Source organism: Rhinatrema bivittatum, chromosome 13, assembly GCF_901001135.1.
Source record: "Rhinatrema bivittatum chromosome 13, aRhiBiv1.1, whole genome shotgun sequence".
NCBI lineage: Eukaryota > Metazoa > Chordata > Amphibia > Gymnophiona > Rhinatrematidae > Rhinatrema > Rhinatrema bivittatum.
The window spans coordinates 1,744,486-1,767,612 of record NC_042627.1 but is presented as its reverse complement, the minus strand read 5'-3'; the positions used below and the strand labels follow the sequence as shown (position 1 = coordinate 1,767,612).

The following is a 23,127-nucleotide window of genomic DNA, read 5'->3' as shown; positions in this document are numbered from 1 at the left end:
TACAGTTAATGACATGATCCCAGATGTACACATCCTATGGATTGCAGTGTATTCCCTACTATCTAATTGTGATGTCTGGGATGTTGGATAGTTAATGAAAGAAAGAGGGTGATAAGTCTCTTGTTTATACAATGACACAGATGCAGTAAACCATGAAAGGTTTTGCAGACCAGGCTTCACGTGCAAAAATGCATGGAAACCCCCAAATGTTAGTTTCCACGCATTTCACACGGTTTGCAAAATTGCCCCTTTTGCTGTGATAAAAGTTCTATATGTGAAATTTTATAAATATTAAAAACTAATAAACTAGTGAAATGCAATATCATGCAAACCAGCTCATTAAATTATAATTTGAAGCAAATTGACACATGACGTAGTTATCTTTATTTGGCACAGACAATAGCAAAATCTCATGGAAATGTTTGCTGCAGAACCTGTTTTCATCTGTAGCAAACTTTCACATAACCAGGCCACTAAGTCATGGGATATCCGCAGATTAGTACATCGGCTTCAAAATTTGTTGTGTCTTGCCAGGATTCCAGTCGAGTGTGGACAAGGTGCTAAAGGATGTCTCTGTGTCCAAAATGGTGAAGATGGATATAGCCAAGAATACGTTGTTTACCATGGAAAAGACCGTAGAGCCATCAGATACAAACAAAGGAGATTTTGCCACTGAGATAAAGGATGGATCAACCACTGCCCCTCTTCTGCAAGGCAGGTGTGTACTTTCTTCAGTTTATATTTGGTAGATGCTGAAAGCCTGAGAAGGTCCCGCCTGCAATGCCTGTGTTATATTAACTATTGTGGCCTATGTAACATAGAAACAAAGAAATGACGGCAGAAGAAGACCAAATGGCCCATCCAGTCTGCCCAGCAAGCTTTCACACTTTTTACATTTTTTTTCTCATACTTATCTGTTACTCTTGGCCCCCATCAGCACCCTCCTGGTTCCAGTTTCCCCTCCACCCCCGCCATCGATGTAGAGAGCAGCGCTGGCGCTGCATCCAAGCGAAGCATCCAGCTCAATTGGGCAGGGGTAGCAACTGCTGCAATAAGCAAGTTACTCCCATGCTTATTTGTTTACCCTGCCAGTGCCAAACAATCCTTGTTAGTTGTTGTCTGAATATAATTCCTCTTTTCTTCATTCCCCCTGCCGTTGAAGCAGTGCGTTGTGCTGGATATGTATTCCCAGTGAAATATCAGGCTTAATTGATTCAGGGTAATAACCGCTGTAATAAGCAAGCTACTCCCATAATTATTTGTTTACCCTGCCAGTGCCAAACAATCCTTGTTAGTTGTTGTCTGAATATAATTCCTCTTTTCTTCATTCCCCCTGCCATTGAAGCAGTGCGTTGCGCTGGATATGTATTCCCAGTGAAATATCAGGCTTAATTGATTCAGGGTAATAACTGCTGCAATAAGCAAGTTACTCCCATGCTTATTTGTTTACCCTGCCAGTGCCAAACAATCCTTGTTAGTTGTTGTCTGAATATAATTCCTCTTTTCTTCATTCCCCCTGCCGTTCAAGCAGTGCGTTGCGCTGGATATGTATTCCCAGTGAAGTATCAGGCTTAATTGATTCAGGGTAATAACCGCTGTAATAAGCAAGCTACTCCCATAATTATTTGTTTGCCCAGACTATGTAATTCATTCCTTGTTGGTTGTTGCCTGAATATAATTCCTCTTTTCCTCTTTCTCCCCTGCCGTTGAAGCAGAGAGCTATGCTGGATATGCACTGAAAGTGAAGTATCAGACTTATTTGGTTTGGGGTAGTAACTGCCGCAAAAAGCAAGCTACTCCCTGTTTTTTTGTGAATGCAAATTCTTTTTTTCCACATTTCCTCATTGCCGCTGAAGCATAGAGCAATGCTGGAGTTGCATTGACAGTGAGTATGTTTATTGAATAAGAGTATTATTATCTCCAGGTAGTAGCCGTCATTCCCGCAAACTACCCCCATGCCTCTTCTCTTCATTCACATCCTTTAGACTTTATGGATCCACAGTGTTTATCCCACGCCCCTTTGAAATCCTTCACAGTTTTGGTCTTCACCACTTCCTCTGGAAGGGCGTTTCAGGCATCCACCACCTTCTCCTTGAAGAAATATTTCCTGACATTGGTTCTGAGTCTTCCTCCCTGGAGTTTCAAATCGTGACCCCTGGTTCTGCTGTTTTTTTTCCAATGGAAAAGGTTTGTCATTGTCTTTAGAATATCTGAAAGTCTGTATCATATCACCTCTGCTCCTCCTTTCCTCCAGGGTGTACATATTTAGATTCTTCAATCTCTCCTCATAAATCATTCGATGAAGACCCTCCACCTTTTTTGTCGTCCTTCTCTGGACCACTTCCAACCTGTCTCTGTCCCTTCGGACATACGAACTCCAGAACTGAGCACAGTACTCTAGGTGAGGCCTCACCAAGGACCTGTACAAGGGGATAATCACTTCCCTGTCAAAACTCAGAGCAACCTTGGGAGTAAGGTTTGGTTGGGAGATAAAGTTAGACAGCCAGCAGTACTTTTCAGGCATAGCTACCTAATTTTGCTGGCCAAATCTAGGTGCTGTAAGAGCTCTGGCTGCCCAAAATTTCTCCCTCCCTCCTTCCCTATGGACTTAGCTGGTCAGTGCTGATTTCCTAGTTAAGTATGATAAATCTAGCTGGTCACATTTTGACCTCCTCAATTTATTTAAAATGTCAGTGCTTTACTTAGCTGGTTAGGTTCAACTCAGTAGCTTTTTAAATATTTACTTCATAGCCACTTATAGGACCTTGTCCTTTATCTAAGACAGTTTGTGTTTTCTTCTTTGGTTCTTTTTCATCCTGGGAAGATGGCATTTCCAGGAAAGGTGATGGAGACAGAAAAATTGACAGAATGTAAGAAGCCATGGGAAAAAAATTCTGAGAAATCCTGGTTATGAAAAAGTGAGGGAAAAGTGAAAAATCATGTGGGTCTTTGGTACTGCAGCAGAATGGAGTTGGGTCAACTAGATAGGATTTTAGGTCTTTATTTGTCATCATATTCTATGTAATACAGTAACATAGTAATGCAGTAATATAGTAACACAGTAACTTAGTGATGCAGTAACACAGGGACATAGTAATGCAGTAATATAGTAACACAGTAACTTAGTGATGCAGTAATACAGTAACATAGTAATGCAGTAATATAGTAACACAGTAACTTAGTGATGCAGTAACACAGTGACACAGTAACATAGTAATGCAGTAATATAGTAAAAAAGTAACTTAGTGATGCAGTAACACAGTGACACAGTAACATAGTAATGCAGTAATATAGTAACACAGTAACTTAGTGATGCAGTAACACAGTGACATAGTAATGCAGTAATATAGTAACACAATAACTTAGTGATGCAGTAACACAGTGACACAGTAACATAGTAATGCAGTAATATAGTAACACAGTAACTTAGTGATGCAGTAACACAGTAACTTAGTGATGCAGTAACACAGTGACACAGTAACATAGTAATGCAGTAATATAGTAACACAGTAACTTAGTGATGCAGTAACACAGGGACATAGTAATGCAGTAATATAGTAACACAGTAACTTAGTGATGCAGTAATACAGTAACATAGTAATGCAGTAATATAGTAACACAGTAACTTAGTGATGCAGTAACACAGTGACACAGTAACATAGTAATGCAGTAATATAGTAAAAAAGTAACTTAGTGATGCAGTAACACAGTGACACAGTAACATAGTAATGCAGTAATATAGTAACACAGTAACTTAGTGATGCAGTAACACAGTGACATAGTAATGCAGTAATATAGTAACACAATAACTTAGTGATGCAGTAACACAGTGACACAGTAACATAGTAATGCAGTAATATAGTAACACAGTAACTTAGTGATGCAGTAACACAGTAACTTAGTGATGCAGTAACACAGTGACACAGTAACATAGTAATGCAGTAATATAGTAACACAATAACTTGTATGCATGCCTAGGGAGGGGCGCGGTGCTGGTCGGGATGGCGTCTCTCCACTGGCCATGCAGAGAGGCCCGACATGGAGCATCAGGAGCTATAGCAGAGCCGGAGGCCCCGAGGATGGCCTGAGGATGGAGCTGGTGGCCCACAGCCACCAGAGATGAGGGACCAAGTGCTGGATCACTTTAAGAGAGGTGAGGGGGCTGAGCCGTGGGTCTGCCGTGGCCGGCATGCATAACAGTACCCCCTCCTCTATGCCCCCCCTTGGCAGTCTGGGTTTGCCCGGATGGGCACGATGAAACTGGAGGAGGAGTTTCTTATCTAGGATGTTATAGGCTGGCTCCCATGAATTTTCTTCAGGGCCGTAACCCTCCCAGGAAAGAAGGTATTCCCACCGGCGGCCCCTACGGCAGACATCAAAGACTTCGTGGACTTTATAAGTGGTATCGGTTTCTGTGATCAGTGGAGGAGGTGCAGGAGCCTTTCATGAAGGCCAGGAAAGGACCACAGGTTTTAGGAGTGATACATGGAACGTATTGTGGATTCCCAATGTAGGCGGCAGCCGGAGTTGGTAAGTTACTGGTCCGAATGACGAATGTTTGGAAAAGGTCCAATATATCTTGGTGCAAACCTCTGAGAAGGTATCTTGAGTCAAATATACCAGGTGCTTAACCAGACTTTCTGGCCATGAAGGAACTCAAGAGCCGAGCGTCGATGGCTGTCAGCAGATTTCTTGGCCCGGGAAGTGGCTTGCCATAAGTGAAGATTTGTCTGGTTCCAAAGTGCCTTGAGGGCATCGGCAGTGGCTTGCGCAGCAGGAGAAGGCAATGGAATAGGTAGCGGTGGTCGTGGCTGTTTCCCGTAAATGATGGAAAAGGGCGAGATACCTGTGGCAGCGGCAATGTGGGCGTTGTGGGAGAACTCCACTCAAGGAAGAAGCTCTGACCAATTGTCCTGATGAACGTTTATATTAGGGATGTGCACAATTTTTTTTTTGGTTCATTTTCGGTTCAGGGTGGACCATTTCAGTCCACTCCCCGAACCCAAAAACATTTTTCATTTTGTTTTCAGAAACAAGCCAACCCTCCCCACCCCCCACACACACACCCAACCCTTCAAATTCACTTAATTACAACCCCCCCTCCCCCACCATCCCGATCCCTCCCCAAGACTTACTAAAAGCCCTGGTGGTCCAGTGGGGTCCCAGGAGCGATCTCTCCCTCTCGGGCCATCGGCTGCCACTAATCAAAATGGTGCCGGTGGCCCTTTGCCCTTTCCATGTGACAGGGGCTACCGGTGCAATTGCTCGGCCCCTGTCACATGGAAGGAGCAATGGATGGCCCGCGCCATTTTGTAAAATGGAGTAACATAGTAATGCAATAAATGATGGCAGGTAAAGAACCAAATGGTCCATCCAGACTGTCCAACAAGTGGTTTGGGTAGTAACTGCTTCGCCATTTAGGTTACACCCAACCCCTTTCCCATATTCTGCTAGCAGCTTTGTAGCTATTTATTTAATTTATTTGATACAATTTACCAACCACCTTCCCGATTTAAAAGCAAATCTTCCAAAGTGATGTACAACAGTAAAACAATAAAACAAATCAGAAGGCGGTCCCACGTAGCCAAGGCAGAAAACAGTAAAACAATACACATTTCACAATTAAACAGTCTGATCAGTAAGTGCATCACAATTTCTTACTTCCAATTTCCTTTAAACATGAGCCAGGTCTTAATATTCTTTAAAATTTCAAAATACAATATAATTGTACCCATCAATGTTTCTTTCTTCTAAATCTTATTTCACTTATTTCTACTGCTGTTCAAAGGTCTTTCATTACTTTACCTTCTGTGGGTAGAAAGTCCCTTTTTTGAAGATGGCAAAATCTATTATCCTTCACTGTAGAGCAGTGGTTCTCAACCTTTCTAATGCCGTGACCCCGCAATACAGTTCCTCATGTTGCGGTGACCCCTCGCCCCGCCCTCGCCCCGTGAGGGTGGGGTGAGGGCGGGGCTTTGGTCATATGGGGGTGGGGTTATGGATGGGGTTGGATTTTAGTGCACACTTATCATTTAATTATGACATTTATAATGTGAATGTAACTCAACTCACCATAGGTTCTCACATGCATGGCACACTGACCCATGATCGTCACGGGGCTAGATGTAAAAGTACAGTTTGTATCCACAGGAACCCCCCTGACCCACAATAATGGATGTAAAGCAGAATTATGACATTCCCCATACAACTCACCCTACAAAAAAGATATTCTGGTTCTAGTGACATCTCAGTAACAGCAACTCAAACTCCTTCTACTTCCAGGCTCAATAGCCCTACTTATGAAAAGACAGCAGTTTACCACCAATGCATGTCCTCTGAGAAAACACAACAAATAAGACCGATACAAACGCTTACATGCTAGTAAAATATCTCATCTCGGTAACAGACACAGAACCGACCTAACATACTCCCAGGATCTGTAGTAATGCACATAAACTAATCCGCACACAGTTACACCTGTATTATGGAATACACTCAAACAGGAGCAACCCTATCTATGAAAAGGCAACACTACAAATATTAAATCAGGTCCTAAAAACCAATACACCTCTTATTAGGAAAACAGAACTAGCAAGCAGCTATAGATCCCCACACAGAAATAATTGTAAAACTATACTAATAAGCAGAATAAATGTTTCTAAACAGCTATGAACATCCAACAATTAAAAATGCATAAAAACTATTAAACATTCTCCAAACACCAATAAAATATTTCAAAAAAGCAGACATCACACAATTAAAATGGCAGTCAAGAAAAATAAACTTAAAAAGCCACCTTTACTTACCCCCTCCAGCAGCTCTCCTACTCCCCTTCCCTGCAGGCCGTGGCACTCACCAGAAGCAGCAGTATAAGCTAAGCTCTATACTTATGGTCCTCTTCCTTAGTGCCCATGACTCACACACACACACACCATACCAGTCATGCCCCCATGACCAGTTTCTGTCTCTCACACACCAATCATCTCCCAAACAGTCTTTGACAAATACACCAGTCACCTTCCTGAACAGTTTCTCTCATGCCATACACACACACAGGCTTCCCACTCCCGTTTTCTACTTACATATACGGGCTTCTCACTCTCATAATCACTTTCTCACACACACACACACCAGTCACCTTCCTGAACAGTTTCTCTCATGCCATACACACACACACACACACACACACACACACAGGCTTCCCACTCCCGTGTTCTACTTACATATATGGGCTTCTCACGCTCATAATCACTTTCTCTGTCTCTCTCTCTCTCTCACACACACACACTCACTCACTCACCAGTCTCTCACTCTCATGCTCACTCTCTCCACATGCACAGGCTTCTCATTCCCATAATCACTTTCTCTCTGTTACACACACACCAGTCTCTCTCATGTCCATGCTCACTCTCCACGTGCACAGGCTTCTCATTCCCTGAATCACATTCTCTCACATTCACACACACACACACCAGTCTTTTTCTCTCACACACACCATCACCTTACCAAGCAGTCTCTCTCTCTCATGCATGCACACTCACCCTGGTTTCTCACTCCCATGCTTTCTTTCACCCCCACAACACCAGGCTTCTTACGCCCATGCTTTCTCACATACCCAGACTTCTCCCTTCCATGCTTCTTCTCTCTCTCACACACACACATCAGTCACCTCCCTGACTAATGTCTCACACTCTCACACACACATCAGTCACTTTCATTGTCTCTCACATACACATCAGTCACCTCCCTGACTAATGTCTCACACTCTCACATACACATCAGTCACTTTCATTGTCTCTCACATACACATCAGTCACCTCCCTGACTAATGTCTCACACTCTCACATACACATCAGTCACCTCCCTGACTAATGTCTCACACTCTCACACACACATCAGTCACTTTCATTGTCTCTCACATACACATCAGTCACCTCCCTGACTAATGTCTCACACTCTCACACACACATCAGTCACTTTCATTGTCTCTCACATACACATCAGTCACCTCCCTGACTAATGTCTCACACTCTCACATACACATCAGTCACCTCCCTGACTAATGTCTCACACTCTCACATACACATCAGTCACTTTCATTGTCTCTCACATACACACACACATCAGCTCTCTGACCAGTTTCTCTCACTCACACACAGGCTCGCTGGCTGCTTCTTTCTCTCACTCACTTCCTCCCCCGGAGCACAAATGGAAACTGCAGCCTCCTCCTCCTCCAGCCCCCGCAGGCCAAGAAAGTAGATCCCATCGGCCGCGGGAGGCTCCTGCTGCTCTCTCTCTCCTTTCTTGATTTCCGGCTGCTTCGATTGCCCGGGGCCCGATGACGCTGCTGCTGCCGCTGCTGCTTTATCACGCGGCACGGGCCGGCTCTTTCTCCTTCCCGCGCACCGCGTCTCACTTCCTGTTCCGGGTCACGGGGGGGGGGGGGTGCGCGGGAAGAAGAAAAGGCCCAGCCACAAGTGCCACAGCTTCTTCTAGCGCCGCTGCCGTTCCCGCTGGGCTTGAACGTGCGGCAACGGCAGCGGGAGAGACCCGGAGCACGCGACCCCCGCCGGGGTCGCGACCCATAGGTTGAGAACCGCTGATGTAGAGAATGCTCTTTGTTTTATTGCTGCTCTTAGATTCAGACATTAACTGTGAGATCTTGTAGGTTCATTGATAAATGGGGAGACTGTAATTAAATCTCCCCTCAAACATCATTTATTTTCTAATCGAATTAACCCCTGAGTTGTTGTTGTTTTGCAGTGATGGTAAGATCTATCAACTTGCTCCCCTGAGTGAGTGCTACGCCGATCGGGTAAACCAAGGATGGGCATTTGGCGGGAACGAGCACAGCCTGCGTTACATCCAACGTTGCATCCTTCACTTCCCAAGTTTTGGTGTTATGGATTCGGATGGGAACCCTGTTAGCTGGGCTGTTACAGAACAATCCTTGGAGTACAGGATGGGGTTTACTCTGCCTGAGAGACGCAATACCGGAATTATAAAACAATTATTATCGCTTATCACCCAGCCTCCTTTCCGTATCCTGGAACATGGACCCGTTTATTGCCACATCACAGAGGACAATGACGCTTCAATACGTGCTACAATGGGAGCAGGCTTTCACATTGCTCCTGGCAACTGGTATCAGTGGACCTGCCGTCCAGTCAGAAGTCCCCTGTGACCTTGCATTATTTTCCCCATGTTCTCACTGCTCTTAACCTGAAGCTTTCTTTCATGCTCTCGGCTGGTTTGCTCCCCATTGCTCATAGTAACCTTAGGATGTGGTCATTTCCATCTCAGCACAAACCTGTCACCATTCTTTCTTCCACCATCCCTGTAATACATTTGTTGATATCTGGGTGCTCTGTGATTGACCAGTTCCTACCTTGTGAACTTTCTAGAGCAAAGGTGATTTAATTTTCCTAAGATCTAAGTGCAAGGTTAATGAAAACTGAGGAGCCAAATATAATATTTAGATCTGGGGCCAGATTTAACAGTTTATTTCCCATTCTCTTCCAATTAGCTGCAATCTCAGCTCTGCATTTTGCCCAAACATGGAAGTCATTTAGATTGCACTTACTTTCCGATTCCTTTCTGGTCCCTCCCCTTCCATTTGGTGTGCAGGGAACAGGGGAGGAGGAGTGAGGATGCTGGAGAAAAGAGATCAGAATAGAGTAAAGGAAAGCCACTCTGCTCCTTAATCCACCCCTGCCCTTCTGCTGTTTCTCCCAGTCATGCAGTCTGCAGGGAGAGTAAACTCAACTGAATAACAAAATAAGAAGATAAGACTTGCCCTGCTGGGTCAGACACATGTGCATCCAGCCCAGCATCCTGTCTCTGACAGTGACCAGTCCAGGTTGCAAGCACCTGGCAGATCCCCAATAGTTGATTTATTTCTTGTATCTCACTCCCAGGGGTAAGTGCTGGCTTTCCCAAGTCTGTCTGGCTAATAACTGCTTATGGACTTCTCCTTTAGGAACTTCTCCAATCCTCTTTTGAACCCCACTGTGCTAGTTGCCTTGACCACATCCTCTGAACAGATACAACTATTCTGGCATGTGATCATATATCATAAAACTACAAATATCCAAAAACAAGTAGTGACATATATAATATTCGAAACTTTATTAGTATTCAAAAATGAAGAAAATTCCAGACACAACCTTTTAAAATCTCACACAAGGAATATCAACCTCAAACTCAAACATATCACTTAATCACACATTCATACACACTCACCACACACATTTTTCAATACCTTTAAAAACATCTTCATTTTCAAATTAAATTTTTGCATATAACCCAAAATTTCCATTTACATTACAAATTTTTCAAGTTGAATTACAAGCAGAGAAAAATTCAATTTCCTAAATCTTGCACATTCTCATGGCGCTACCTTTGCCCTCACTATGTCATACGGGCGACTGTCGCCCATATGACATAGTGCCCCTGATGATAAATCGGGGCATTTGTATTGTATTTGTATTGTATTGTATTGTATTTGTATTGTATCTGCACTCTAACGATTTTGGACGATTTTAAAATTATCTGACGATAATTTTAATCGTTCAAAAACGATTCACATCCCTATGACCTTCAGAGAGCCACAAGAAAAGAGAATTACAGTGCAATAAACTCTCTATAATAAAAATAACACTAACTGCCAGCACTCAAACAGCAATAACTCTACTTATGAAAGTTAACACTGCAAATATTACACCCCCCATGAGGAAAACAGAACAAGCAAAGCTGCTATTGATCCCTACATACAAACTACTTAGTAACACAGAAACATAGTGATGCAGCAACATAGTGACACAGTAATATGGTGACATTAACATAGTGACAGTGTATCATAATGACTATAGTGTGACTCAGTAACATAGTGACACAGTAAAATATGACACAGTAACAGAGACTCAATGACAGAAGTTGGGTGGCACTGATAGACTAACCAATTTATTGAAGCATGAGCTTTCGAGAAGAGTCTCCACTTCTTCAGATGCAAGTGACACAATAACAGAGTAAGACAGTAAATGACAGCAGCTAAAGAATCAAATGCTCCATCCAGTCTACCCAGCAAGTTGCTTTGCTAGTAACTGTTGCAAAATGCAGGTTATACCCATCCCCTTCCCCACATTTTGCTAATAGCTTTGTAGTTCTATCATCTTACCTAGCAAAATGTGTCTTTCTTCTAAACCTTATTTCAGTTATTTCTACTGCTGCTTGAGAATGTTTCATAATTTAAACTTCATTGAGTAAAAACTCTTTTGAAGATGACAAAATTCATTATCATTAACTATAGAGAATGCCACTTTGCTTTTCTATTGCTGATAGGTTTAAAGATCATCTGTGAGATATTGTTGGTTAATTGATAAATGTGGAAATTGTAATGAAATCTCCCTTCAAACATATTTTGTTTTGTAATAGAAGAAACCCCAGTCTGAATAATCTCCTCCAGTTTATTTGCATTGTTGCCCTTCATTGTACCTTACAGATACAATGATCAGGTGCATGTCCTGTGCTTGTCCCTAGCACTCTGTCTATCAAACCTGTCTACGGTCTGGGAGAACAATAAAGCTTTCTGCTATGATATCTCGTACTTCTGCTTTTCTGTGCACTGCACCAGGGAGAGTCTGAGTTGTTGTTGTGGTTGTTTTGCAGTGATGGTCAGAACTTTCGACTTGTGCCCCTGAGTGAAAGCCATGCAGATCAGGTAAACCAGGGATGGGGATTTGGAGGGAACGAGCACAGCCTCCGTTACATCCAACGCTGTATCCGTCACTTCCCCAGCTTTAGTGCCATGGATTCGGATGGGAACCCTGTAAGTTGGGTTGTTACAGAACAATCCTCAGAGTACAGGATGGGGTTTACTCTACCTGAGAGACGCAATACTGGAATCTTGAAGCAAGTATTAGTGCTTATCACCCAGCCTCCTTTCCGTATCCTGGAACATGCACCCATTTACGGCCACGTTGCAGAGGGTAACGAAGCTTCAAAACGTGCTTCAATAGCATCAGGCTTTCAAATTGCACCTGGAAACTGGTATCAGTGGACCTGCCGTCCAATCAGAAGTCCCCTGTGACCTTGCATTATTTTCCCATGTTCTCAATGCACTTATCCTGCAGCTTTCTTTCATTCGCTCTGCTGGTTTGCTCTCCATCTTCAGGCTCAGGTTTAGCTCAGCATCACTCTTAGTAAACTTAATATGTTGTCATTTCCATCTCAGTACAAATCTGTGATCCTCTTTTCTTGCTCCAATCCCTCTAAAATGAATCAAGTTTCCTAATAATACATATGTCAAGAGGAAGAAAATAGGATAAAGCATAAACATTGGCAAGTTAAATGTAAGACATTGATAAGACAGGCTAAGAAAGAATTTGAAAAGAAGTTGGCTGTAGAGGCAAAAACTCACAGTAAAAACTTTTTTAAATATATCCGAAGCAGAAAGCCTGTGAGGGAGTCAGTTGGACCGTTAGATGATCGAGGGGTTAAAGGGGCACTTAGAGAAGATAAGGCCATCGCGGAAAGATTAAATGATTTCTTTGCTTCGGTGTTTACTGAAGAGGATGTTGGGGAGGTACCCATAATGGAGAAGGTTTTCATGGGTAATGATTCAGATGGACTGAATCAAATCACGGTGAACCTAGAAGATGTGGTAGGCCTGATTGACAAACTGAAGAGTAGTAAATCACCTGGACCGGATGGTATACACCCAGAGTTCTGAAGGAACTAAAAATGAAATTTCAGACCTATTAGTAAAATTTGTAACTTATCATTAAAATCATCCATTGTACCTGAAGACTGAAGGATAGCAAATGTAACCCCAATATTTAAAAAGGGCTCCAGGGGTGATCCGGGAAACTACAGACCGGTTAGCCTGACTTCAGTGCCAGGAAAAATAGTGGAAAGTGTTCTAAACATCAAAATCACAGAACATATAGAAAGACATGGTTTAATGGAACAAAGTCAGCATGGCTTTACCCAGGGCAAGTCTTGCCTCACAAATCTGCTTCACTTTTTTGAAGGAGTTAATAAACATGTGGATAAAGGTGAACCGGTAGATATAGTATACTTGGATTTTCAGAAGGCGTTTGACAAAGTTCCTCATGAGAGGCTTCTAGGAAAAGTAAAAAGTCATGGGATAGGTGGCGATGTCCTTTCGTGGATTGCAAACTGGCTAAAAGACAGGAAACAGAGAGTAGGATTAAATGGGCAATTTTCTCAGTGGAAGGGAGTGGACAGTGGAGTGCCTCAGGGATCTGTATTGGGAACCTTACTGTTCAATATATTTATAAATGATCTGGAAAGAAATACGACGAGTGAGATAATCAAATTTGCAGATGACACAAAATTGTGCAGAGTAGTTAAATCACAAGCAGATTGTGATAAATTGCAGGAAGACCTTGTGAGACTGGAAAATTGGGCATCCAAATGGCAAATGAAATTTAATGTGGATAAGTGCAAGGTGATGCATATAGGGAAAAATAAACCATGCTATAATTACACGATGTTGGGTTCCATATTAGGTGCTACAACCCAAGAAAGAGATCTAGGTGTCATAGTGGATAACACATTGAAATCGTCGGTTCAGTGTGCTGCGGCAGTCAAAAAAGCAAACAGAATGTTGGGAATTATTAGAAAAGGAATGATGAATAAAACGGAAAATGTCATAATGCCTCTGTATCGCTCCATGGTGAGACCGCACCTTGAATACTGTGTACAATTCTGGTCGCCGCATCTCAAAAAAGATATAATTGCGATGGAGAAGGTACAGAGAAGGGCTACCAAAATGATAAGGGGAATGGAACAACTCCCCTATGAGGAAAGACTAAAGAGGTTAGGACTTTTCAGCTTGGAGAAGAGACGACTGAGGGGGGACATGATAGAGGTGTTTAAAATCATGAGAGGTCTAGAACGGGTAGATGTGAATCGGTTATTTACTCTTTCAGATAGTAGAAAGACTAGGGGACACTCCATGAAGTTAGCGTGTGGCACATTTAAAACTAATCGGAGAAAGTTCTTTTTTACTCAACGCACAATTAAACTCTGGAATTTGTTGCCAGAGAATGTGGTTCGTGCAGTTAGTATAGCTGTGTTTAAAAAAGGATTGGATAAGTTCTTGGAGGAGAAGTCCATTACCTGTTATTAAGTTCACTTAGAGAATAGCCACTGCCATTAGCAATGGTTACATGGAATAGACTTAGTTTTTGGGTACTTGCCAGGTTCTTATGGCCTGGATTGGCCACTGTTGGAAACAGGATGCTGGGCTTGATGGACCCTTGGTCTGACCCAGTATGGCATTTTCTTATGTTCTTATATGATGTTACTACTAACTGCTCTGTGATTGATCTGTCCAGAGAAAACACAGTGCTAAGATCCCAGTGCAAGGTTAGGGAAACCCGAGGAACTAACTGTAATATTTAAATTTAGGGCCAGATTTAAGGCTTTATTTCCCATTCTCTGACTATATTGAATTTGTGAATTCCAGTCAGCTACAGTTTCACCTCTGCTTTTTGTTCAAACTAGGGAAGTCAATTAGATTGCATTTATCTTCTGATTTCTTTCTAGACCCTCCTCTTCCAGGCAGTGTGCAGGGAAACGGGGAGGAGGATGTTGAAGTGAAGATCTCAGAACAGAGTAAAGAAAAGCTGCTCTGCTCCTTAATGACCCTCCTGTTGTTTCTCCCCATCATGCAGTTATTCATCCTCAACTGAATAACAAAATAAGAAGATAAGACTTGCCCTGCTGGGTCAGACACATGTGCATCCAGCCCAGCATCCTGTCTCTGACAGTGACCAGTCCAGGTTGCAAGTACCCGGCAGATCCCCAATAGTTGATTTATTTCTTGTATCTCACTCCCAGGGGTAAGTGCTGGCTTTCCCCAGTCTGTCTGGCTAATAACTGCTTATGGACTTCTCCTTTAGGGACTTCTCCAATCCTCTTTTGAACCCCACTGTGCTAGTTGCCTTGACCACATCCTCTGGCAACAGATTGCATGGCATTCTTTACTTCCTATGTTTTGTTTTAGTTCTGCCATTTGCTTGTTTCATGGAGGGTCTCCTACTCCTGGTGTTACTTGAAAGGGTAAATAACCACTCCCTATTTACCTGTTCCACCTCACTTGTTATTTTATGAATCTCCATCATATCCTCTTGCACTTGTCTCTTTTCCCAGCTTAAGAGCTCTCGCCTTTCTCCATCCCTTTTACCCTATTTGTTGTTTTTTTTCTGTACCTCTTCAATGTCCATAAGTTTTGTGATCATCTGCAGTGAGGAATTGAGGTTGAAGTTCTAAATTGGATTCTATGTAATGTCTGAACTGAACCTTATTAAATCAGGCCCTAAATAGGAAACTTGTGAGTTTTATTCTTTCTATGAATAATTTGGTACTATTGTGCAAAAGTCACTATGTAGGGCTACGTATTCATTTTGAAAAAAATATGTTAAATAGGCAAATAAGGCCGATTTCACTTTCTTCAAAAATACCTGCAATTTTATTTGGAGGAGGGTATTTTTGGTTTTCAATTCTGGAAATGAACAAAATAAAAAAAAATGTAACGAATCTTAAAAAATGACTCCCCTTAAAACAAAAAACAAACAAATATTCATGAGCTGCACATCCCAAACACTGATTATTCTAAAAAAAAAAAAAAACCCCCAAAAACAGGGCTACATCCAAAAGAGTAAATACAACATCAAAAATATAAGGTTTTTTATTTATTACACTTTGAATAAAATATGATCATTTACCTGAATTTTTCTAATAAAGTCATTGAAAATGCTACCTGAGAAACATAATGTGACTGAATAGTTTCAGGACAGAAGGTTTATTGGAATGGGGAGAGAGACATCATGAGATGAGAAACATAGGAATCGATGGCATAGTTATCAGATTTCTGTCTAACAGAACATTCCAAGTCAAACTGGGCAATCATATATCTGACACATTCAAATGCAATGCAGGGCTCCCTCAAGGCTCAGCCATCTCAGCAAAGCTATTCAACATTTACTTGCATCCACTATGTAAATTACTGATGAATCTAGGAATAACTTTCTTCCTGTACACTGACAACTTACAGTTTTATATCCCACTCTCTAAATCATTTGAAACACAGCCTCAATACTCTCTAATTTCATGAAAGCAATACAACATAAACTATTGCAACTTAAACCCTAAAAAGACAAATCATTTGGCCAAGCAGAAACTCACCAACAATTAAACTTCCTGCCCTTGGCCTGGATAATTTTCACTGAGCATTGAGAGGCGAGGATCACCTTGCTGGTGGCTAAAAGGAATCAGTAAGTTTTTCTTGGGAATATATTTTTTAAGTATTAGGGCAAAGTTAACTATTGGAGAATATTATTTAGTGTGTTTGTTTGTGCTTTTAATAGTCAGTAAGGTAGTGAATAAACAGAAGTTAGACTTTTGTATTTCCAAACCCTCCCACCCCTCACCCACCCACCCCTAGCTCATCCTTTAATTTATAGGCAGGTGCCACTTTTACACTAAAAAATAAAAAACTAAACTAAAAAAAACCTAGCCTTTTAACGTCACTTCATGAATTCCCCACACCTTATTGAGAGTTTGATAATTCCCCTGTAGGCCACAACCAGACATATAGTGAATTCACTACTACATTTAAAGGATATTAGACACATTCCTACTCCCATAGCAACCTAAAGTTTAACTAGGAACTGAACAAATTTGAGATGAAGGCAGTAGTCCAGCAGCAAGAGGGGTGCTTCCCAGTCTTTTGCATCGAGTGTCACATGTATGATTTTTTACCCACCGGTGAGAAGTTGTACATGTGCATGCGATGCAAAGAGCTCCTGGCTCTCAGAGAACGAGTCTGATCTCTGGAGGCTAGAGTGGCAGACCTGGAGGAGCTTTTTCTATTGTATCATCAATAGGTACAAGAAACTGTATGTCATCTGCAAAAATGTAGTAATTTAACCCCAAACCTGCCAGCAGATGACATAATCCCTGACAATTAGTTAGAATTCCTAACATTTAAATACACTTTTCTTATTCTTTACTAAATTTTTCTTCATGTTTTATAGATTAATTTTACTCTTTATTACATCTGGGTGTTCATGGTAATAATTCATATATTTTAAAACATTTTTAGCACTATAAATCTACCTCAGTCAGGTAGTCTGATTGTTTTTGACTGATCACCACTATCATTTCTTTTAAAAACTATATACTTTTCTTTATTTAGTTAAAAATTGACAGTCCCCCCAACTAAAGATTGGATCCCTGATGCCATCACGTATGACATCATTCCAGCTGTCTTTCCTTCAGTCTGCGTCAGGACTCTAACCCACTAATACTGGCTAACATTTACCTTCATTAACAAAACCCCTCACCTATAAGTTCTGATCCTAGGCATCTGCCTCCCTGCCACGTCCTGAGGCAGTGACAAGCAACAGAAACAAACTTTTTTTTTTTAAAAAATGAAGTTGCTGTTTTTCCCAGCACCTCCCAACTTTCCTGCTTAGATAACGCTTTTTTAATTCATTTATACTATTTATTCAAGGATTTACAGGGTCATTTATCAAATCATGTTAGGCCATTATCATGGGTGTTAGGGTCCTAACGCATGAAATAACATCATAAAGCATGCAATATTTTTCGCAAATTGCAAAAAATATGGAAATCGGCAAAGCATGAGCTTGATGCAAGCTCGGTAGAGAGAACATGGTACAAACATCCTCTTCTTTCACCTTCCATCCATCCAAATCACATTAAAACTTCACTAAAGTTAGCTGTGCTGTTTGTTCGTCTCACTGTTCATCTTAAACTGCCCCCTAAACCCCAACTCACCATACAAAACGCACCCCAAATTATTGATGCCATCTCATAGAGTGGCATAAATAGGTCTGGTTTTCTATGAACATCTAGAGTCTCTTTCTCTCTCTTTCTCTTTCTCTCTCAATAAATTTAACATGCATTGCAATAAAATACCTATGCAAGAGGTTGTGATATTTCTGAAATAACCAGACCCAATTTTTTATTATTTCCTGCAAAAGTTTTAACAATATAATAAATCTAGATCTTAGAAAGATGATCTTTGTGTCGATAGAGGCTTCCCTGTGATTGAGCAACATGAACAAAAGGCTCAATGCACAAGCTAAGTGACCATGCATCAATGCCCTTTTGAAATGAATGAGGATGCCAGATGTTTTTGAAAAGTCAAAACATCTTTGGGATTCAGGAAATGAGTATCAAGACTGCAGGTCTTCGAAAATGTCTCATAAATCTTCTAAAGGTAACATTCTCCAATTATCAACAACTTGAAGGATAAACACAATTCCACACTGTTGCCAAATGTTCCAATTTAAGGGCTATCCACCTATGAAGAGGTCAGGGTTGTAACATGGAGGGGCCAAATTGTAAACTTGCCATGGAGGATAATCAGAGGGCATAAGATAGTCCAAATCAGCTAAGACTTTGGAGGTAGAAGATGTTATACAGGTTACATAAAAAGTCTCAGGTAATTTTATACCCAGGATCACTGTTACATGGAGGTTTACACGAGTGCCTTTCTAATCATTTATTTATTTATTTATTTATTTAACTTCTTTTACTATACCGACACTCAAGACCAGGTCTTATCGTACCAGTTTACATTAGAACAAGGGGAAAAACCAATTAACGTATAAGTGCAAAAGAGAAGTTACATTAAAACAGGGAGAGTAAAAACATGGATGTCGGAAGATAGGACAGAATTAAGTAATTGAACAATAAGTTAACAAAATTACAAACTATAAATTAACATAAAACAATAAATTAATAATACAGAAACATGGATTATAATCAGCGGAAATATACATGGAAATATATATATATGGAATATATACAGCTGGAATATACATGGTATGTCAAATGGGAGGAGTGGCGGGGGTGAGGGAAAAGGGTGGGTTGAGGTTGCGAGTGGAAAAAGGAAAAAGGTTGGGAAATCATCTAGGAAAGTCCTCATTTAGTAGATAATCTTGAAAACAAAAGTAGCACAGTAACATGGTGACACAGCAACATAGTGACACAGTAATATATGACACAGTAACATAATAATGCGGTGACTTAGTAACACAGAAACATAGTGATGCAGCAATATAGTGACACAGTAATATGGTGACATTAACATAGTGATAGTGTATCATAATGACTATAGTGTGACTCAGTAACATAGTGACAAAGTAAAATATGACACAGTAACAGATACTCAATGACAGAAGTTGGGTGGCACTGATAGACTAACCAATTTATTGAAGCATGAGCTTTCGAGAAGAGTCTCCACTTCTTCAGATGCAAGTGACACAATAACAGAGTAAGACAGTAAATGACAGCAGCTAAAGAATCAAATGCTCCATCCAGTCTACCCAGCAAGTTGCTTTGCTAGTAACTGTTGCAAAATGCAGGTTATACCCATCCCCTTCCCCACATTTTGCTAATAGCTTTGTAGTTCTATCATCTTACCTAGCAAAATGTGTCTTTCTTCTAAACCTTATTTCAATTATTTCTACTGCTGCTTGAGAATGTTTCATAATTTAAACTTCATTGAGTAAAAACTCTTTTGAAGATGACAAAATTCATTATCATTAACTATAGAGAATGTCGCTTTGCTTTTCTATTGCTGATAGGTTTAAAGATCATCTGTGAGATATTGTTGGTTAATTGATAAATGTGGAAATTGTAATGAAATCTCCCTTCAAACATATTTTGTTTTGTAATAGAAGAAACCCCAGTCTGAATAATCTCCTCCAGTTTATTTGCATTGTAGCCCTTCATTGTACCTTACAGAAACAATGATCAGGTTGCCCAAAATGTTTGTCTCTGAAATTATTCAGCTGTGAGTGCATGTCCTGTGCTTGTCCCTAGCACTCTGTCTATCAAACTTATCTACGGTCTGGGAGAACAATAAAGCTTTCTGCTATGATATCTCTTACTTCTGCTTTTCTGTGCACTGCACCAGGGAGAATCTGAGTTGTTGTTGTGGTTGTTTTGCAGTGATGGTCAGACCTTTCGACTTGCACCCCTGAGTGAATGCCATGCAGGTCAGGTAAACCAGGGATGGGGATTTGGAGGGAACGAGCACAGCCTCCGTTACATCCAACGCTGTATCCGTCACTTCCCCAGCTTTAGTGCCACGGATTCGGATGGGAACCCTGTAAGTTGGGTTGTTACAGAACAATCCTCGGAGTACAGGATGGGGTTTACTGTACCTGAGAGACGCAATACTGGAATCTGGAAGCAAGTATTAGTGCTTATCACCCAGCCTCCTTTCCGTATCCTGGAACATGCACCCATTTACGGCCACGTTGCAGAGGGTAATGAAGCTTCAAAACGTGCTACAATGGGAGCAGGTTTTCACATTGCACCTGGAAACTGGTATCAGTGGACCTGCCACCCAATCACAAGTCCCCTGTGACCTTGCATTATTTTCCCATGTTCTCAATGCACTTATCCTGCAGCTTTCTTTCATTCGCTCTGCTGGTTTGCTCTCCATCCTCAGGCTCAGGTTTAGTTCAGCATCACTCTTAGTAAACTTAATATGTTGTCATTTCCATCTCAGTACAAATCTGTGATCCTCTTTTCTTGCTCCAATCCCTCTAAAATGAATCAAGTTTCCTAATAATACATATGTATTATTATTCCTCACTAAAAGGTTACTCATTTGTTCTTTGTACACCCCTGTTCTATGTAAACCGGCATGATGTGATTGTATCATGAATGCCGGTATATAAAAATTTTAAATAAAATAAATAAATAAATAAATATGTCAAGAGGATATGATGTTACTACTAACTGCTCTGTGATTGATCTGTCCAGAGAAAACACAGTGCTAAGATCCCAGTGCAAGGTTAGGGAAACCCGAGGAACTAACTGTAATATTTAAATTTAGGGCCAGATTTAAGGCTTTATTTCCCATTCTCTGACTATATTGAATTTGTGAATTCCAGTCAGCTACAGTTTCACCTCTGCTTTTTGTTCAAACTAGGGAAGTCAATTAGATTGTATTTACCTTCTGATTTCTTTCTAGACCCTCCTCTTCCAGGCAGTGTGCAGGGAAACGGGGAGGAGGATGTTGAAGTGAAGATCTCAGAACAGAGTAAAGAAAAGCTGCTCTGCTCCTTAATGACCCTCCTGTTGTTTCTCCCCATCATGCAGTTATTCATCCTCAACTGAATAACAAAATAAGAAGATAAGACTTGCCCTGCTGGGTCAGACACATGTGCATCCAGCCCAGCATCCTGTCTCTGACCGTGACCAGTCCAGGTTGCAAGCACCCGGCAGATCCCCAATAGTTGATTTATTTCTTGTATCTCACTCCCAGGGGTAAGTGCTGGCTTTCCCCAGTCTGTCTGGCTAATAACTGCTTATGGACTTCTCCTTTAGGAACTTCTCCAATCCTCTGTTGAACCCCACTGTGCTAGTTTCCTTGACCACATCCTCTGGCAACAGATTCCATAGCATTATTTACTAGGGATGTGAATCGTTTTTCAACGATTAAAATTATCGTCCGATAATGTTAATATTGTCTTAAATCGTTATAGAACACAATACAATAGAAATTCTAACGATTTATCGTTAAAAATCGTTAAATCGTGTTAGTGCACACTAACGGGAGTTAGTGCGCACTAACACGATTTAACGATTTTCTGTTAGTGCGCACTAACTCCCAGTTAGTGCGCACTAACTCCCAGTTAGTGCGCACTAACTCCCGTTAGTGCGCACTAACAGAAAATGATACAAATTGACACTTTCCAGGTCAGTAAAGGTCAGTTAGGAATGAATATGTGTTCCTATTGGCTGGCTGCCCTCTTATCTATTGATGTTACCAAGGTTCCCACTGAGGTGATGGTTGGGGGGATGGGAAATGGAACTGGAAACTCACGAACACCAACAGAAAATGAAACAAAGTGTTGACACTTCCCAGGTCAGTAAAGGTCACTTAGGAATGAATATGTATTCTTATTGGCTGGCTGTGCTCTTATCTATTGATGTTACCAAGGTTCCCACTGAGGTAATGGTTGGGGGGATGTGAAATGGAAACAATTGGAAGCTTGACAAAAAAAGTAACGTGATAATCATCACTCATGTGACTAGAACTTGTTTGTTTATTATTTTTGTTATTTTTGTCAGGAAGCTCCCCCCTGTCTGTGAAGCCAGCCTCTCACTAGTAATGCAGGGAAGGAGCTGTTTCATCCTCACCATCCTCCCCCCCCCCCCCTCACCCACACACTATTCACTGGCTGGGACATGGGGAGGGGAGGACTGAGGGTCAGGAAGCTCCCCCTGTCTGTGAAGCCAGCCTCTCACTAGTAATGCAGGCGGGATAGGGCACTGCATGCAGGAAGATCACAACACCCCTGGTGTCAGGGTTAGGGCACTGTGTGCAGGAAGATCACAACACTCCTGGTATTAATAGGGATAGGACACTGTGTGCAGGAAGATCACAATACCCCTGGTGTCAGGGTTAGGGCACTGTGTCCAGGAAGATCACAACACTCCTGGTATAGGATAGGGCACTGTGTGCAGGAAGATCACAACACCCCTGGTGTCAGGGTTAGGGCACTGTGTGCAGGAAGATCACAACACTCCTAGTATTAATAGGGATAGGGCACTGTGTGCAGGAAGATCACAACACCCCTGGTGTCAGGGTTAGGGCACTGTGTCCAGGAAGATCACAACACTCCTGGTATAGGATAGGGCACTGTGTGCAGGAAGATCACAACACCCCTGGTGTCAGGGTTAGGGCACTGTGTGCAGGAAGATCACAACACTCCTGGTATTAATAGGGATAGGGCACTGTGTGTACATGAAGATCACAACACCCCTGGTGCCAGGGTTAGGGCACTGTGTGCAGGAAGATCACAACACCCCTGGTATCAGGGTTAGGGCACTGTGTGCAGGAAGATCACAACACTCCTGGTATTAATAGGGATAGGGCACTGTGTGCAGGAAGATCACAACACCCCTGGTGCCAGGGTTAGGGCACTGTGTGCAGGAAGATCACAACACTCCTGGTATTAATAGGGATAGGGCACTGTGTGCATGAAGATCACAACACCCCTGGTGCCAGGGTTAGGGCACTGTGTGCAGGAAGATCACAACACT

At 41.7% G+C, this 23,127-nt stretch overlaps 2 protein-coding genes across 11 annotated transcripts in view; both read left to right on the top strand.

Annotated features, from left to right (window-relative positions):
• LOC115074712 (glycine N-acyltransferase-like protein 2) overlaps nucleotides 1-23,127 on the top strand; it is a 66,512-nt gene that overhangs the window by 29,459 nt on the left and 13,926 nt on the right. For 6 of the 10 annotated variants that reach the window (XM_029574464.1, XM_029574461.1, XM_029574465.1 and 3 more), the window contains 2 exons: nucleotides 535-718; nucleotides 8,764-9,919. In XM_029574464.1, the coding sequence (XP_029430324.1) occupies nucleotides 535-718; nucleotides 8,764-9,184 (605 nt within the window). In that variant the 3' untranslated portion in view covers nucleotides 9,185-9,919. Of the gene's footprint in view, nucleotides 1-534; nucleotides 719-3,978; nucleotides 4,154-8,763; nucleotides 9,920-11,667; nucleotides 12,366-23,127 lie in introns of those variants that run through there. The other 4 variants (XM_029574470.1, XM_029574471.1, XM_029574462.1 and 1 more) reach the window with 4 other exon arrangements.
• Nucleotides 14,728-21,570, top strand: LOC115074717 (glycine N-acyltransferase-like protein 2; the record flags this gene model as incomplete). The annotated part of the gene is made up of 2 exons (XM_029574476.1): nucleotides 14,728-14,870; nucleotides 20,017-21,570. Coding segments are annotated over 2 exons (564 nt in total), but the record flags the coding sequence as incomplete, so codon positions are not given.